The sequence below is a fragment of the Pimephales promelas genome, chromosome 4 (genome assembly GCF_988280905.1).
Source record: "Pimephales promelas chromosome 4, fPimPro1.hap1.1, whole genome shotgun sequence".
In the NCBI taxonomy this organism is placed as follows: Eukaryota; Metazoa; Chordata; class Actinopteri; order Cypriniformes; family Leuciscidae; genus Pimephales; species Pimephales promelas.
Window position 1 is genome coordinate 11,800,222 of NC_142772.1, and position 20,256 is coordinate 11,820,477.

General features: G+C 38.1%; 1 protein-coding gene across 1 annotated transcript in view; it reads left to right on the plus strand.

Moving 5' to 3' along the window:
• Positions 1-20,256, plus strand: part of zmynd19 (zinc finger, MYND-type containing 19) — a 74,903-nt gene that overhangs the window by 30,651 nt on the left and 23,996 nt on the right. The window contains exons 2-3 of the mRNA XM_089129966.1: positions 6,000-6,059; positions 7,252-7,358. Coding sequence (XP_088986092.1) covers positions 6,000-6,059; positions 7,252-7,358 — 167 coding nt within the window. The remainder of the gene's footprint in view (positions 1-5,999; positions 6,060-7,251; positions 7,359-20,256) is intronic.

Below are 20,256 nucleotides of genomic sequence, written 5' to 3' on the forward strand. Positions count from 1 at the left end.
CACAGCGCGTGTTATATTAACGATAACGGGTGCCATGTGCGTAGTATAGCGCCGTTTTTGCATATAGCGTTCTATATGACGTTAAAGGATGAGAATGCGTTGGTATAATGTGAGATAGAAATGTATCCACAAGTTTCCGAGGGGCGCTCCTGTAAAAAATAAAGTGGGTGAAACTTCCGGTGAGGCGGCGGAAGTAGCATTCAAATGGTATTTTGTGTGTTAGTTAGCTAAGAGGCTAGCTGTTTTTCTGAGAATTATTTTACTATTTAAAGACTGAAATCGACATCGAGAGATGTCGTTACGGAGCTCAGGGACAATATGTGCTGTTCGCGGTTGTGTGTATAACCAGACTAAACTAATTCAGTGGCTTAAACGTGATTGTTTTGAACATAAGCTGAAAACGAAATCAGAGTGATCCTGCCAGAGCCCGTCTCTGATCCTGCCAATGACTGTAGTTTCCATCACCTCCCAAAAGACGACGAATCTTCCTGTGTACATTTGTTTAAATTCTTAATATTCTATAAACTCTATCAGCATGTGATTGGCTGTTCGCTACTGATGTTACACCTAAACTCAGGATCAAAGCCTGTGTTGACAGAATACCAAATGTGCCAGTTAATGTATTCAAGCAGCACATTCATTTATAATTTTGAATAAACTCCAAAGCACAATGACTAAGTGTGTATTTTTATTTTAATTGTTTGTCAGCTCGCACAACTGTCTGTCACCATGCCTTGATGAGTATTGAATATTAATAATGTTATTATAATACTCCCAATCAACTACTGCGGAGGGTAAAGGTACTGTTCTTTCACCCTTTTGAATTTCATTGAGGTTGTGTTCCCACATCGTTAGCTAGTTTGGATCGCTATAACTTGAATGACTGTCAACTGTTGAATGAACGAGTGTCATGCATGTCAAGTCGCGCTTTGTTTACTTCCAACCGGAAGTCGCGCCCACTTTTGACGCAAGGCCTCATGGGGCGTAGGAAACTTGTGGATATTTAAGTCATTAAATTCAAGTTGACGTAAGCTTTTCCCTCCATTGAGGCTGTTATCATTATCCATATGCCGGTGTTCAAACAGCGCGTCGCGTTCGGTTACGACAGTCAACACGATGAAACTCTTTCCAAGATGATTAAATGGTAATATTATTATAATTGATATGTAGATAGATAGGTCTATGGTTTCACAAAATGACTATCTTGCTAGTCTTTTATTGCTGTAACTTAGTCACTTTCTACTGAGTCTGAGTGTCTGTTAGATCACAACACTAAAGTAGAGTCAGCGCACTATAATTGTTCTTCACGCACACAGAGTAGCCTAACTGAAATTTAAAACTGTTAAAAGAAAAGGCTGAATATACTATTGCATAGATACTGTATAATACACTATGCATCGCTATGTCTTTCTCTTTCCTTGGTGCTTTTAACTTTTCAATGCGGCGGACTCGAAGAGCTGCGCGCCGCCCTGTGACTCGGTGTTGCTTCAAGCGCATCATTCAGCGCGGTGTGCATAAGTGCTGTGTTCAGCACTGTTTTGGAGTCTTTCACAATCATGTCATAATACTTTTGCACAATGAAAGCTTATTAATAGCCTTTCTTGTTTTGTCCTATCTATTATATGTTGCTGCCTCACTAAACAGCCGTGCTTTACATTTAAAACAGCTGTGCATCTTATTTTTACGTTGTTATTTTACAACAATACAAAGAGCAATGTGTAACGTTTTACCAAATTTAGTGCTACACTTCTTGTCTCTTATTTGTTCCCCACTAAGGAATGTTTTTTTTCACTAAATGTTCAGATTTTATACAATTGTTGTGCACTTGTGATTTTTCTAGTCTAAGTTTTGCTGAGTTATCCACTAATCTAGTTTACAATAGCATTTTTGTCATATATATATATATATATATATATTTTATTTGTTGTTTTTCTTTATAAAGAAGTTGTCTGTATTAAGTAGATTTTAAGACACAAAATAGTGATTATCAGATCAATGAGGCCTCACCCTGCTCGCCACAACCCTGATTTAGGGTTTTATTTAGTTACAATAAACAAAAAAAATGTAATAATTTTTATCCGATTAATCGAAAAATAATCGTCCGATTAATCGATTATCAAAATAATCGTTAGTTGCAGCCCTAAAATGTACTAAACTGAAATGTTTACTGTGTGTCATTCGTGTTCTGCATATGTTGCTGCACATTAGCCTTCACTTAAAATCTTTAGTCTAAGATTGTTGGATAATAGAATAGAGTTTATAGATAATAGAATAGAGAAACTAAACTAATGTACACAGTAAGATTCGTCGTCTTTTGGGAGGTGATGGAAACTACAGTCGTTGGCAGGAACACTCTGATTTCGTTTTAGGCTTATGTTCAAAACAATCACGTAAGCCACTGAATTAGCTTAGTCCAGTTATACGTACAACCGTGAACAGCACATGTTGTCCCTGAGCTCCGTAACGACTTCTCTCATAAAGATTTGCGACTTTAAATAGTAAAATAATGATGCTATAATGAGCTAGCCTCTTTGTTAAATAACACACAAAATACCATTGGAATGCTAACTTCTGCCGCCTTACCAGAAGTTGCACCCACTTTATTTTTTACAGGAGCGCCCCCTGGAAACATGTGGATAGGTCAGAAATACTACAGAAACTGAATAAATTAATCCAATGTAAAATAAAACTCGATAGTCTTTTAGTCCTGACTGAATTAAATACATAGGCTATTAATTTGGATTCCTTTCAATTAATATGCTATATTATGTTGTTTTGACAACAATATTAATGACAGGCACATATGGCTGCATTCACTTTAAGAACTAGTGCACAGATCCATTACTGTTTCATTCTAGGATACTCTGTCACACGCGTTTTATGCTTAAGACAAAACCGACTGTCTTTACGAGGTTACTCACCAAGACCAGAGTTTTGACAATTTTGCATGTTTTTTACTGTTAAAGTGATATAATCCACGAAAAATAACTTTTGTTACTGGCGAGCTGTTTGTGAGGCGGATTTAGGCTGTACTGTGCGCAAAATGAAAATCATCTGAGAGCGTGCGAGCATGGGATAGTTTAAAATTGCTTGAATGTTTAAAGTGGTACTCCATTTTTTTTTTTTTGGAAATCGGCTCATTTTACAACTCCCCCAGAGTTAAACAGTTGAGTTTTACCGTTTTCGAATCCATTCAGCCGATTTTCTGATATTTAGAAGAATATCAGTAACCAGACAGTTTCTGTGTAATGAACCACAGGGAACAGAGGAATCCATTTGCAGCTTTTATTAAACAGAGTCGTACAGGCAGGGTCGAGACGAGGCAGACAGAGCAATGCAGACATGGCAACAGGATAAACCAGGAAACAGGCAGAGATCAGGGCAGGCAGCAATAATCGTAATCAGGAGACAGTCCGAGTTCAGGCCATGCAGATATTATCCATCATGGAATAGTCAAACAGTCCAAAGTCCAAAACCAGAATCAGGGAATAAACGCTCAGAAATGATCACCGGGGCAAATTAAGACTTCGCACTGGTGTGGTGTGTGAAGGTGTCTTTTATGGGTGTGTGTAATGCCGTGCAGGTGTGAGGCGCAATCAGTCCCAGGTATGAGGCATGATGGGAATTTGAGTTTAAAGCCAATGATCAATATTCCGGTGAAGGCTCCCTCTGGTGGCGGAGAGGAGGCGGAGCAGGAATCTCCACTGTAACATTCTGGTCCAACCGTTCATTTTTAGGGCCCGAGCACTAACAGTGCGAGGACCCTCTTGAAACTGTTAAGGTTATTTTTTTTTCATTTTCTTTTTTCTTTTTTCTGCAAAGTAAGCGCAATTTTCGGGGCCGCAACATGCTCAAAAACTCACCAAATTTCAGGACTGGTGAAAAATTTCGTTTTTTGAGGGTTTTGGGGATGGGCGGGGCAAAATGGCTCGCTAGCGCCACCTAGAAAAATTGGAAAAAATTAGCCCCACGTCCATGTTCAACCTACATGCACGAAATTTGGCGGGGACGTGTATCATATCAAGATGCACAAAAAAGCCTCAAAAACCCATACTCTAAACTCAACAGGAAGTCCGCCATTTTGAATTTGGCGGTCATTTTGGGACGATTTACACACTCCGTACTTTAACGAACTCAGTGCCCAGATCTGCACGAAATTTTGCACATTTGACAAGAGTCCCGCCCTGAACAAATCTGCATGCCGATATTCACCCACAGTCATTGCGCCACCTGCTGGCAACAGGAAGTGAACTTTAACGAAGCAGCCCCCACCACATGTTTGACTGACATTTCTGTGGTACATCTACCATGTCCAGACGCACAGAAAAGTATCTTGGAGCAATGCCCTAAACTCAACAGGAAGTCGGCCATTTCTAATTTTACAGCCATTTTTGGATGATTTACTCATTACGTACTTTAACAAACTCCTCCTAGGGATTTAGTCAGATCGACTTCAAATTTCTGCTGTGCCTTCTAAAGGCATTGACGATGTAAAGTTGTGCTATCTGCGCGTTTTCGTCGATGGGCGTGTCCGTGGCGTCGATGATTCGCCATGAAAGAGGAAGTTGTAGTAACTTGGCTGTAAATGCCCAGATCTGCACAAAATTTTACACATTTGACAAGAGTCCCGCCCTGAACAAATCTACACGCCTACATTCACCCTAAGTCATAGCGCCACCTGCTGGCAACAGGAAGTGACCTTTAACGAAGCAGTGAACCAAATTCACAGCCGCACCGGCTGAGCCGCAGAATATGCAATGCGGCCGCCTCACACCCCAACGCGCTACAGTTGTGAGGGCCCGCCCATCGCTGCTTGCAGCTTTAATTTGTTTTGTAATTAAAGGTTAAACAAGGTTAAAGTATTGCGCAAATCTGTAATGGAAACGCCCTAATCCTAATGACAGATCGAATTTGTTGAATATTAACTTAACATTATATGCTTATACAAAACGGATATTTTTTAAGTATGTTGCATCCATCAAAGATAGAACTGGTTACTTTATATTCTTCTTTTCCTTGTTCTGTGTGTTCCGCGTTAAACATTAACTCCGCCCACTTCCGGCATCAGACTGTTTGGCTGGCCCTGTCATCCTCACACTGCTTTGATGTATGGTTCTGAAGTTGGTTAATATTGCAATAATCGGGATGTCACGGCTAATTCGGGACAGTTGGCAACCCTAGTAGCATGCGTCACTGACATTATCGAGACACACTGACAGGACACCTGACTGACACCTATCTGACACCGAGTCATGGAACACGTCACAGTGTTGTGACACCTCCAGTAGTGACTGACATACAAGCATATACCGTAATTTTAAGTTAATATTCAACAAATTTGATTTGTAACACACATGCATACAGACCGTAGCCCGCATATCACGCAGATTGCGCACACAGAAACATACAGAAACATATAAAATAGCTTGGATACTGAAAAAATCTAGCATATATTTCTTAGTAACTAAAACCCACTATAATATTAGTAGAGAAACGCTGCCAAATAGAATTTATTCACATGCAGTCTCTCCCACTAATGCATTAATACTTGTAATCTTTACTGTGCTATTTTATTTGTATCCAAACGAGCAGAAATCTGTGAGAAATATAACGACCCAAAGACAAAAGAACTGAAATAAGCTGTTATGTAGGAGTAATAGCCTTGTGGGCAGCACTGTGTCAAATGCCATAGCTGTGCATAAGGCAACCTGCGTTTGAGTCTTAGCTCGAGGTTCAGGCTTATTTGTTCATTAATGTCATCAGTGACTAGTTGGCATTGACTCAACTTTAATCACATTGTCGCATTGAAAAAATCTGAATTCTGGATCAAAATGAACTTTTCAAAACCCATGTCCAATAAAGAGGTTGTAGACAATGCATACAAAAAGTGTAAGAACCATGCTTATAGAAACTTGGGACTTCAGTGAGGAGACACAATATTTTTTCAATTGTTTTTAATTGACTTTATTTGCATTGTAACCACATTTTGTTCTTTTCAGACAAAGTACACTTTGATTGATGAGCAAGACATACCATTAGTGGAAAACTATGCCTTTGAGGTGAGAACCTGTTTTTTTTTGTTTGTTTGTTTTTTCTTTAGGGGTGCAAGCTGAAGTTTCTTGAACCCTATTGTGTTTGCACTCATTTTCTTTATTTTTCATCCTTAAAAAATCTATGAGTATCAGAGATACTTGGACTGTGCTGGCAAAAAGCTAGTTTAAATAATGAAGCTGTCATTTTAGATTTATTGAAACAAAAACAAAACATGGCCACCAGCTGCCAATCAAATTTTAGCAGCTAATAATATCATTGATAATTAATCAAATCTGAATGGTGTACAGACACAAGTCTTCATCAGACTTCACCAAACTTTGCACATGTCAGCTCTAGACCATGCTTGCAAAAAGTTATCGAAAGAATTTGATTTATTAAACATTTGAGCAAATATGATCTGACGTTTGATGGGTCATGGGTGTTTCCCGTTATGACTATTATGCCTATGTGTGCATAAAGTCCAAACTTCTTCAAACTTTTACATATGGAGAACAAGTCATTCTGAGAAACATTGTTTGATTTAATGAAGCTAATAGCAAATCCTAAACTATCAGCCATTTCAGCTAAAAGATGAAGGCTGTGATAATAATGTTACAAGGAATCATTTAAGCATAACCTTTTTCTACCGGTTTCCATTCGTTTGAATGGAAATAAATGCATCGATCTATGGTGTACTGACAGTATAGTTTTATGTAGTGTACATCTATGAAATGCTTATAGATTGTTAAATGTTTTTTTTAATTTTATAGACTACCATTTTCAAGTTGCATTAAAATTAAGGCACAATTTTCTTTTTCAAGATAATATATTACATTAGCTCTTATTTACTGTTGTGGTATGAATAAAGCAAATGTGTGTTAAACTGCTGACAAAAGTTTTTAAACTGTTTTTTTCAAGATGGACTTTGCTGTAAAATCCTCATAACATGCGTTTCATTTGGATCGTTAATCATACTCATGGGCTACTAATGCTCGTCTCCAATGATTGTCACTTGAGGCTTTTTTTATTATTATTATTATTATTTGTTTGGGGTTTGAATTTTGATTACCAGCACACTTTTTACACACATGCCTATTAATTTTTTTCTTGTGTTAAGACCTATTCAAGTTTTTGAAAACATGTTATTTTCATATTCTTTGAATACTATTATTTATTATATTATTATGAAATTGAATGCCTGAATGTTTTTATTTTCAGGCACGCATGGAAGTTGATGCAGATGGGAATGGGGCAAAAATCTTTGCTTATGCCTTTGACATCGGTAAGGGTAGATGGGCTGGTCGACCACTGCATGAGTTACTCTGGTGAGTGTACTGCTAGCATTGCAATTCCTAGAGCCTACTGCTGTTTACTGTTTCCTGATATGACTGTCACAATTTAGCCACTAGTGAAAGTTGTAATGAACGTTCAGTTTGTTAGTGAAGTCACCACCTCATTAGGGGTGCAGCAGTACATCAGTGTGGGTCAATACATCGATAAAATGAGACAATATGATGCATCAATGCAATGTGTAAAAAAAACAGTTTATTTTACCTACCTAATGCTTTGCACAGTGCACACTACGTCTGTCAAAATATTCTATACATTCGTCAAAGCAGGCACTCCGGCATTCTATTAATTTTGTTGAATATACAGGGGGGGTGGGAAAGAATCGTTCAATTGAGATACTAGGGAAAAAAATTAAAAGGGAATACTAGATTTGCACATTTTCAAGCACAGAATACAAAAACTTTCTTGACTGTCATAGCTCATCACATTGCACAAGCCTATAATGACGTCATCAGATGATAGATCTCAAGTAACAAAACAAAACTTACTTAATTGGCTTTATGCACAGCTGCACTACTTCCTGAACTTAAGCCAGCTCCTTGTTTCCTGTCTGTCATTATTGGACAAATTGATTAATTGAGGTGTGCCTGACCTCAGTAGTCACGGCAACAATAATCAGACACACCTGAATTAATCAAGTTTGGCAAATAATGGCCAGTGTTGGGAGTAACGCATTACAAAAGTAATACATTACAGTAACATATTACTTTTTGCTGTAACGCAGTAGTGTACGGCATTACTAATCTCAGTAATTTCAGTAATATTTTACTCGTTACATGTTCAGTGAGGCTTGTATTACAGTTGTATTACAGTGTATTGTCTGCTTTTACCTCTTAAAGGCAACAGACTATGTGAAAGTTTTAAAGCAGTCTTTTAGTGCCAGTTCAGAGCAGTCGCGTCTGTAACATTGTTTTTTCCTCATAAATGCGAACACGAAAACTAAAATGAATATTTTAAGTTCTATGGAGACTGGAGAGCCAACCCTTCCTCATCCGATTTGCGCAGTGTAATTAACAGAATTACAAAAAATATATTTTGCCTCCTATTAGGGCTGGGCGATATGACGATATATATCGTTACCGCGATAGAAAACGTCAGGCGTAACAGATTTTTTTATTCCGTGTATACCGCGAAATGCAAATAAGGGGGCGTGGTTAACTCCCGTGCAGCGCGCGTGAGACTAATGCTGAGATTTGTCAAAGAAACATGGAGAAAGCAGATCAAGAGGATCCACAAAGGAATTACATTTTCTAAAGGATTGTTGTTAACGTGATATGTTCGGTGGGAAAAGCAGTCGTCAACTTGAGCAGAGCAGCAGCACCCAGGCTACAGTTTAGAGGAGTGCACGTTAGCAACGGGGAAAGCATGAAGTTACTTGATAACAACATTTCATAGGCAATATCAATATCATTACGAGAAATAACCTTAAATAATGTATAGTTATCCGCATCTTTCCTTCTCTTATGTATAGTTACTTTTTAAACATGAAAATCGCATTCAGCATGAATGAACATCCTGCTTGTTAAAACGAATGTATAATCCTGTTTCTGAGGCAAAATTACTAAATATGCAGCGCGAGTTATATATTTTTTAACTCCAAACAATTGCCTACTGAACCAGTTGATAAAATCTTCCTTTGATTCGATCCGTGATTACAACTTCACTCTCAAATTAATCGATCGCATTTTGTTGATGTAAAAGACGCGCGCGTGCACATGCACTGAGAGGGAGCGTGCGGTGTTCGACGCACTGTTATAAGGTGTGTATAATTGAAACTACTTAGTCAACACTAACAGTAGCTGCGGTTTGGTTTTCATATTGCTGATCTTCTTCTTGTCACTTCCGAACTGACGGGTTGCCAGATATAACAAAAAGAGCAAAACAAAAAAAGTTAAAACAACAGTGTGTGCAGTCTCCGTTTGTGCAGGAATACCCTTCTCCGTTAAAAACACAGTATAATAAGCACATGTGGTAAAAAAATATTATAATTATATTATATATATTATAATTATATTATAAACTGATTGATGAAGTAGGCTAAAGCAATGCATGAGATTGAAAAATGATTTAAAGTTGAAATGCACCTATGAGTTGTATTTAATATCAATCTGTTGTGGGAAGTTCATCTAAAAGTTTATGAGTGTTTTTTGTTTACTATATTTTTATATAAAAATAGTTTACCAAATAAATAAGTTACCAAATAAAATAAAAATAAAACAAGGTGGTGACATACTTTTCATTTCCAAAGTATTTGGGTTTATTTATTATACAAAGCCCTTTTTGTCTTTTTTTTTTTTTTTTTTTTGAGGATAACTATATAAATAACTATATCGTGAAATATATCGTTACCGTGAAATAAAATTAGTCATATCGTGAAACACAATTTTGGTCATATCGCCCACCCCTACCTCCTATTTTTTTTTTGTCACGCATGAATGTGTGTCTTTTCCCTAATATTAAAAATAAAACATAGACTGATATTTGTCTAATGTCTGGAGTCCTTTAAGGAAATAGCCTATATACGTTTCAATACATGTATTTTCTGAGAAAAGTTTTGACTGCAAATGTCATGTCCATAATGCTGGACTTCCCCAATTTTAAATAATTTATCCTCAACTAGTTTTGTGGTGTAGGTCTACGTATTTTATAATGTTAACTTCAAATAATACTAATAGCCTAATTTTAAGATAAGGCAGCATTGGATCTGGAGGGTAAGGAGAATAACGCTGGGAGTTGGAAGAGGTGTGTCGGGATTCTGTAGGTTCGTGGATCTGAGTCGTGTGGCAAATCGTGATTTCGGTTTCACATTGCATATCATTACAGCCCAAAAGTTAAATACTACTTAGTTATTTTGGTAAAAGTAATTAAAAAGTAATACATGAGTAATGTAACGCATTACAATTCTGAGACAGTAATATTGTAAGGTAATGAATTACTTTTAAATAACAGTAACAAGTAATACCTAATGTATTACAGTTTGGAAGTAACTTGCACAACACTGATAATGGCAGACAGGAAACAAGGAGCTGGCTTAAGTTCAGGAAGTAGTGCAGCTGTGCATAAAGCCAATTGAACGCTCAAAAACCTGTAACACAATCCTCAATGAAATGAACACTAAATAAAACAAAAGTCGCTTAATTAAGACTTAATTTTTCCCTTGTGTTTTTTTGTGACTTCAATTAAGTAATTTTTTGTTTTGGCTACATGTGATTTAATAAAACTGTGACCAGTTGTGTAAAATTGGAAATAGTATTGTAATAGTGATCTATAGATTGCAGGGCCCTGAATCTAATTAAATTTAGGTATGCACCAATGCCATTTTTTTTTTTTCAAAACCCATCCGATTCAGATACCCATATTCATGAATATCGGTCAATTCCGATACCGGTATTGTATTATTATTTTATTATTTGTTTTTCTTGATTATTGTAGAATATTTATACTTCTGTAGTTACACTAAATACTACTTCATTAGAGAAAACCAACAACTGAATAACATTATATTATATAATCTTAAAGTGCCCCATTATGCTATTTTAAAGTTTATAATGTTGATTTGAAGTCTCCTACAATAGTTTACATGCATCAAAGGTCAAAACTGTATAATTTCCTCCTCGTATACATTTGCACGTCCCCACATTTTTAATGATTATCAAACGTCCGATAAATACATTTTTTAAATCCCTCCTTTCCGCAAGCTACTCTGCTCTGATTGGCCAGACAGCTCAGTCCGTTGTGATTGGTTTACCGTGCATTGAAACGCCCATTGCCGTAACATCAGCTCTGCTTGTCCTGAGGCTTCCTACACTGTAAACTAATTATCAGACTAACGAACAATGAAGTGGATTGTACCATATCAATCCGAGCGTGAGTTTAAAGATGAAACCTTGAAAGAACTATTCATTAAAGGGATAGTTCACTTTGAAATGAATTTTTTATATGTTTTAGCTTACCTCAAGGGCATCCAAGATGTAGGTGTCTTTGTTTCCACAGTATTTTCTGTATTAGGTGCGCAGAGACAAGGGCACGATCGAACTGTGTGTGTATAAGAGACATGCGAGTGCGATCGAACAGTGGAGACATAAAAACATAATCTGTCATTTTGTGCATACAGGACAACATTCAGTCTGCAAAGTGTTTACTTATTTTTGTGTAGGCCTATACTTGCATTAAAACACAGTTTTAAAAGCAAAACATATTTATCCAACCCCTGTTTGAAACAGTCTGTGTGTTGTAACGTCTGTCAGAGTTTGAAGTCTGCCCAGATGAAGAATAGGAAAGACAGTGCAAACGAACTGGTAGTTCCACGAGTCCTTTTATAGTTGCTTTCTTTCAGTTAAGCACACATACATGTCAAAAGAGCGGATGTTAACAGGTTAAAGAAAACACTGTAAAACGCTACAAATCAAAGTTGTTTCATTAAAATAAAACAGCCCGCGATAGATCGGTCATCTTCCTCTTTGCGCAAGCATTCTCACTCTCACTCAGCATGCGTGCTCACATAACATCACGCATTCAATAACGAAAGCCATAGAAGTCATCTTAAAGCCACACCATGCAGTCTCAGATTTTTTTGGTAAAACAGTGACCTCTAGAGCCACTGTGGTGTACTTGCACTGTCGTAAATAACCGTTATTCCCCTGTTACTGCATATCTACTGAACTGCTGTCAAGTGTTAGACTGCTTTTTAATAATAAAGTTGCCTATCGCATCTGCTGGCTTATAACGTTTTTACATGATTTCTGCAAAATCAGAAGTAAATAGCCTATAGTGTTTGGACTACTGTATAATTTCATTTATGTTAACGTAAACATTACAAAATGTCATGACATCAAAGTTAAATGTACGTCACTTTATTTCATAACATTGGCCTTTATGATTTCATTAGACATGATTATTACAATTTATCATAATAGCAAATTCACCTTTGGCTAAGCCCCGCCCCCCTTAGTTACTGTTGCTACATCCGTCAAACTTTATCTGCGCTCTGCATGGCTTATGCTGTAACAGCTCTTCCTGCTGAAATGTTATCAAACTTTTATAAAGCAGCAAATAAAGTGTCCAATAGAAGTAGGCAAAAGGGGCTGCAAAATGCGTTCGAAGGCTATATTCAAGACATACAGGTGAAACCCAAGAAACAACAAGGCATCCAAAATAGAGGCAAAAGCATAACGTTAACGTTGCCGGTCACAGTCAAAAAATGAACCACCGCATTTCCTACTAATCGAGACGGAGGCTGGGACTAACGATATCAGGGAGAAACACTGTTCATGCAAAGCTGGGTAGGTCTCTATTCACTTCTATAATCGTTATTACAAAGCAAACGGACTACACGAGTACTGTAACATTGTATTTATTAGCAGCGTGTGCTAGCGTATCAACCGGTATGAGAACCGAAATCATAACCTGAAACATTATAAAACGGTCTAACTAGTATAACTTCACACTCACAGTAAGGTTAGAAGAAAAAAAAGATGTGCTTGTTGATCTTTGAGAGGTTTAGCTGACTGAGGGCGTCCATACAGTTTAATCCAAAAACGACACTTGTCACTGTCAGGATTTTACTTCGGTTTTGGGAAGGGAAAAAACGGACACCCCCCTCCAACCTCTCTGGGAAACGCGTATCTGTGTTGCAAATGCCCGAGGCACAACGTTTAACCATATTTTGGATAAAACTTCGACGGTAATAGGCTGCCGAGACCAAAAATATGAGATGCCTGTGTTGAAAGTCAATGAAGCGCTGTGAAAAAGTGTCGGACCTCTGTGGGAGCTGGTTCTTGGCTGGGCTGTGATTGGTCAATCTACATTCTAGGGCGTGGCTTAGCCAAAGGTGAATTGTGTTCAATTATTTACAACCTTATATAGGCTTATATATGTCCTAATAATTATGTGAGATATTGACTTGTCCTCATGATAATCGCAAGAATCAACATCAACAGCGTCAAGATGTAATTGATTCATAATCAGCACAATTTGAAGTAAAGTTACAGTCGGGAATAGAGCTGTCACGATAACTATTTTTTGGTGTGCGATATTGCACCAAAATTAATTGCGATACACGATATTATTGTAATTTTCAGACCATTTTATGCCACTGATTATTTAATGTCAATATAATAGCAAGTACATAATAATAATAATAATAATAATGCAAGTACACGGTTTCAAAGAACAAAGAACATTTATTCTTATTCTATTCAATATTTAGACATTGTGAAATGTGAAAAAATATATCCCCAATAAATAAAACGAGTAAATAAATACACATTCGTTAACAAAAAAGTGCAAGGTATCAAGAACTAGATCAAAACAAAGTAATGCGTCAATTTAAACTTTTAAAGTGTCTCACACAAAGGCACAGATGCATCAACAGGACATCTCTGCTGCCAGATTAGTTTTTTAATTGTTAGGCAGATTCCGAGAGGAACACCAACATTTTTACCCTTGTGGGGCTTAAGGCAGGATCTTACTGGGGTAACAATGTTACCAGCTGTGCCAAACAGTCTTTCTGAGCTGGTGCTTGTTGCACAAATGCACATGTATTTTTGTGCTAACTTGGCTACTAGGGGAAATCTTTTGTGGTTATCACGCCACCACGTTAAGGGATCAGATGATGCATCAACTGGTTCTTCCTGGAGGAACCTGGTTAGCTCCACATCAGCCTGCGCTCTTTTTGGAACCGGTGCCTGAGTCTGGTGATGTGCAAATAGGTTTCTTCTGTGCTGGAGAAGGTCACACAGCCTCTTCTTCTTGCTTGCTGGAGGTCCAGATTCAGATCCTTCATTTCGCCCTGCAGCTTCATTTCCCCCTGCAGCCTCACCACTGGCACATTCTCCTTTTCCTTCTTCCTCGTTCATGTCTAGTAGTTCTTGCAATAGCTTTTCTTTTACATCATCCAAGACCTCCGCATGATACCTTGGATCCAACATTGTGGCCTTGGTCAGAAGGTTTTGGATTTCAGGTGGGCTGTATTTCTCCTTCAACACCCTGCACATGTTTGCCTTTATGTTTGCTGTCAGTGCAGTGTCATTGGGGTCTGGGGATAAAAGTTCACCTTTAAGAAGTTCCAACACAGGCTTTACAGATGACACAGTGACATATTTTTCTCCTGAGAGGACATCCGTGAAATCAGCCATTGGCTTCATTGCTGCATTAATAGATTCCAACACAAACATCCTGCCAGGTTGGGTTGAGGTGGCCATGTTTTCGATCTTCAACTAGGACACGTCTTATGGCTGGGAGTTGCTCTAGCACCCTCTTGATCATTTTGTGCTTGGTACCCCATCGTGTGGCGACATCCTGTGGAAAATATAACATTTTATTTATTTATTTTATTTTTGTCTAACATTATTTAACAAATGCTACACTTTTGTCAAATCAACTTATAATTTATGTGGTTCAGATAACGTAATAGTTTGAGTTTCTGATGGTTAAATCAATCTGCTTAATTGTGTTTACTGATTTTTTTTTTTTTTTAATTTCAATGAACTTAACTTTAAGGCAACCAGGTTACTAATTTAATTAAAACCAACAATATTTTTATAGTGTAGTAGTACTTTCATAAATAATAATATGGTTATTATAATGTAACCAATTATTTAATACATACAAACAGGCCCAAAAAGTGAGTAATAAATAATGAAAACCCTTTAAATTAAGTTTATTTAAACCCTAAATATTTTGTGTTGTATAACAAGTTACTGGTATGATCACTCACCAGTACTAGATTGTGTTGGGGGACATTGATTTCAGTCTGTGCCTTCCTCAGGTCTCTCTTCTTTAGCCAGCTCAAATTGAAGGTGTTGACAAGATTCCTACAAAGTCCCATGGCACGTGCTGTGCGATCCTTGTCACTGTCCAGTCCATGGGAAACAGCCAAATGAAGGTTGTCCAAAACAATTGAGCCATGGCCAGCCAAGATTACGTATTGCAGCCACAATGTTAGCACCGTTATCTGTAGTTATACAGGCCATTTTGCGCTCATCCAATTCCCAGTCTGCTAAAGCAACCTGAAGGGCTTCAGCAAGCACATCCGGTCTCTAAACACTTTGACTGCAGAGTCCAGTCAGCAGTTATGTAGTGAATGGTCAAGCTCAAATAAGGTGTCATATTTGAGCTTGACCACATATCTGTAGTGGCAGAGTAAAAGGAGATGTCTTTTATCTCTTTCAGAATATCATCTTTTACTTTATTGTACAAGGATGGAATGGCAGTTTGGGACATGTACGTTTTCTTTGGCAATTCCTACTGTTTGTCAAAGGTTTGAAGCATATTTTTAAATGCTGGTTTTTCGACCGTGCATAATGGCTGCATCTCTTTGGCTATATAGCGAGTTGCGCGATCCGTGAGCGTGCGCCATTTCGCGCTGTCACGTTTATATTTGCACTGTCGGGAAAAGGCATCTGCGACAGATAACTGTCTGGAAGAAGGCCCCTCTCTAACTCCAGCTGCAGTTGTTCCCAGGTTGAAAAACTCTGTGGGATGGTTATGTTTTAGGTGCGATTTTAAGTTTGTTGTGTTGCCTCGTTTTGTTGCTACTGTTTTAAAACACAGTCAACATACCGGCTCCTTCACGTTATTTATCTCTCCTCTCTCGTTCGGCTTAAAGCCAAAATGTTCCCACACCGGAGCTGAAGATTGTGGCTTTGAAATCATTTCCATGTTGGACTCGTTCTTCCTAACTGGCTCGCTGTTTAGATGTCACGAAATAGAATACTTTAAAATGCCGTTGGTTCACGCCTTCTCTTCACCTGATGGTGTCCGCTCTCTCTGTGTGTGTGTGTGTGTGTGGACACAGCACGCTGCCTGAGCCCCGCCTCCGACACAGAGTGCAGAGAAGATGACAGAGGCAGCACGATCAACTAAAATGTTGATGACATTCATTTTAATGTAAAAATGAATCTAATTATTATTTAATAATAAAACAAATTATCATTTGCAATATATCGCGGCAACAAAAATGATCGCGCTCATTTCCATATATATTGTGCGATAAGTCGATATATTGACTATCGCGACAGCTCTAGTCGGGAAGTGCACTGTTAGTCAGATAAAGTTTATATAACAGTAACTTATGCACGCCATAAGAAATCCGAACCAGACACAGGACTAAAGTTACGTGATAAATACACATCCCAACACCTGAGTTCAGCTAGCAAACTAGCTCTTGTGGCAATCTCGGCAATAAAACATAACGAAAAAAAACAACTAAGAGAAGACTAAGAGAAATGACTGTTTGTTAGGAAGTTTGCTTACAGCTCTGGTAATCGAAAGCTATAGACATATGTGAGAATTATTGAACTGGTCTAATTATCAACAGATGAATGAACAGCACCGTAAAAAATGACAAACTACAAGCCAGCGCAGCAACATACAACATAGAACGCAAACATGTTTACAAATAAGAGATTTACTTAGAAGTCCATCAACAAGATCGCCAGGTCAGCATCGCAGTTACAATCCAGTGTTGCTTTTAAGCTCGCGCCAACGAGTGACAGCCCGACCGAGTGGACTCCTGTCCGGTTTCTAGCACGGTCTGATTCTCTTTCCCTTTTTTTGGACATTTCTGACCGAGTTCTCTTGTATGCGCGAAAGTAGCGTCATACTGTATGTTGTTGTTGATGTGTGTGACGTCGTTGTCGTAAAGCATTTCGTGATTCTCGAGAGCTGTGTCAGGGGCGCCACTTTCAAACTTGCATGGCTGGTTTTTCCGGCGGCGTCCCCCCCAAGCTTTCCTACCAGGATGATTCGCCCTACTATGACTTTGTTAACCACCGAAACGACTTTGAAGCTGTTATATTAAGGTACAGATCTTGCATAGAGTGCATTTAAGGCAAATCAACATGTCATGAACACTACTTAACACTAGGTGGCCATTACAGAGTTCCATCTTTTGGACATTCATCATATCGCATTGGTTTTCATTTCTTGTCCTCAAAACAGAGAACTAATCTGTTTATTTTTAAGTTACACATCAAGAAAGTCAAATGTGTTTGTAGTATTATTTTATATGGAAATCAATTATGTATAATTCTGATGAGAATAAAGTAAGGGTTAATTAAAATTAAGGAAAACAAATATATTTATCTGAAATATAGCAAATTAATTTTAAATTCATTCAGGTACAATTACCAAACATATCTCAAAGTGTTTTTTATCTTTTTATTAGTTTAATTAATAAACTAATTATATGAAACTATTATCAGTGCACTATAAATAAACTGGTTCTATGTCTTTATTAAAAAACGTATTTAAAACATACAAGGCTTAAAAATGCCTTCTATATTTCTTTTTTGTTTTTCACTCCATTGTACCCGAAATCATACCAGACTGTGATGTCTGAACTGAACCATGAATTCTGTGTACAGTTCCACCCCTTGTATTGTCGTCATACTATGAATTACGTTAAGCTATGGTAAAAGTGGTAACTACCAGACCTGGAGATCGGCTGAATGGTTTCCTAAACGGTAAAAGAACAATTGTTTTACTCGAGGGGAGGTGGAAAATGAGCTTAATTCCCCAAATGGTGGAATATCCCTGTAAAGTTAGCTAGACTTATCTTTAGCCGGGTGCTCTGCCCTGACTTCTTATGATACAGTGCATGTGTAAGATACAAACTTCCTGGCTGGCAGACAAAGACTTTAGATAAGTATGCTGATTTTTGTTAAAGGGGTCATATAATGGTACATGCACTTTTACAAGTTGATTGTACTGCAATGTGTGTTGTCAGTGCCTGTACACAACCATCATTTAATGATAAAAATCCATCCAGTGGTTTTGTTTTAATCTCCTTATTTGTTTTCCCCTGTCTCAAATCGAGCCGTTCGACCGTGTCGCACGGTCTCACGCCCCTCCCACGGTTTTTGATTGACAGCAGTGTTTCAACACAGACCCGCCCTGAGCGAGCTGGACTAGACTATAGTCCGTCATTGTTGATACACTGGAGCAGAATGGCGTCTAAGCGATTGTGGTGTTCTGTTCTTGGGTGCAATAACACACACAGAAATCATTCTGATGTTCCTACATTTGAACCGCTGAAGACATATACGAAGGGAATATTCCCCACGATCAACGTCAATACTTTCTTGTTTGCGCAAATCATTTCTCACCAAACTGCTTTATAAACGAGGATCAGTATAAAGTTGGTTTTGCTAAGAAGCTGCTCCTGAAAAAATAATTGGTACCAACTGTTTATGTTCCCTCTGCACCTAAAGTTTTATTAGTCTTTATATTAATCTTTGCAAATCGCAGGAAAAAGTTTTTCATGACCATTAGTTGTAACGTCAATCTGTCAATGAACGTATACATCAGTAAACACACAGCGTTCGTATCTCACTACTCTACCCTGCCAGTGCATGCATACAAAGATAGATCAAAGTAACATTACGTTAACCAACCATTCAGAAACGTCCTCAAGCCACAATTGCTGAACTTCTTTGCGGCCGTCATCTTGTTCCAGTGCGACTCCGGTTCAGACTGATACATGTATACGGTTGCACGGATGTGTCCTCAGAGACTCCCGCTGTCATTCTCCTTCCAAAAGCTTCAACTGTTGTCAAGACAACACTCCACATGTGTTCACGCCCTATGGTTCACGCCCGCAGGACAGAGGGGCGGGGTTTATTATTTAAAGGCATATGCACTCAAACGGCTTGGTGAAAACAGCAGATTTTCATCAGGTAAAATGGTGTTTTCTTAAAGGAACACTCCGACTTTTTGGGACTTTAGCCTATTTACCTTACCCCCCAGAGTTAGATAAGTCCATACATACCTTTTTCATCTCCGTGCGTGCTATAAGTCTGTTTGACGCACCCACCGCTAGCCTAGCTTAGCACAAAGACTGGATGTGAATGGTTGCAGCTTTCATACTAATCCAAATGAGTGACAAAATAACGCAAACGTTTTCCTATTTACATGTTGTGGTTTGTATAGTCACAGAGTGTGCAAATATCAAGGCCATATGAGACACAGACATCTTTTGACCGTATAAATACTATTTTCTGAAGGCGAAGCACTGCTACTTGGGCAGAGTGATAACCATCACCTGAGACGCACCGTGACGAGGAGCAGAGAGTTCGCTCAGTGTTGGAGTAAAGAGTTAGCAATTACTAACGTTAGATAGAAAAGCATAGTTTATCATGGGTGTTTGCTTTATTGTATGAGCTGTGACAATAAACAGGGGAGACCAGGTAATACAGTACCATGTTTCATTGATTTCCAACCAAAAACGCACCCAGATTTATAAATATCACATGAATAAATAATTATTATTACAGGAATCAATATATTTTAAATGCAATTTATTAGCTGAACCAAATGTATTCAACAGTAGCCTATATAATATACAGTATAATTGCATTACTATAGGATAGAATAAGGGGAAAGTAATATCACAAATTGTTTTTGCACAATGAACTCACAGCCTATCGTACCCTTTTGCACGCTCAAGTTCGTTATTTCCATGGTTATTTCAAATTTAGGCTACTAGGTGCGCCGCAGGCGGTGCAAGTTCAGCGCGGTGAACGCGCTCGTTTTTTTTTTCAAGCGCGTCCGCACCGCATCAAGATAAAAACATATTCATACCCTAATCATATAATAGTGTCACTAACGTTACATTAGCTCTGGCTAATGGCACTGTTACAGTAGGTCATCTAAAAACATAACGGAACACTTACCTCAGATCCACTTGTCCTGTCTGTGCTATAGATGGGATGGCCGTATACTTCAGCACATTATGGTCCATGTGGCAAATTCCATTTTTTCAAAATAGTCGTCCATTGAAATGTACCGAGCAAACATAATGTCCCTTGATAATCTATTTAGGTGTGTTTGGATAAATATCCAGAGTAAGTTAGCCATTTCTTCATCCAGTCA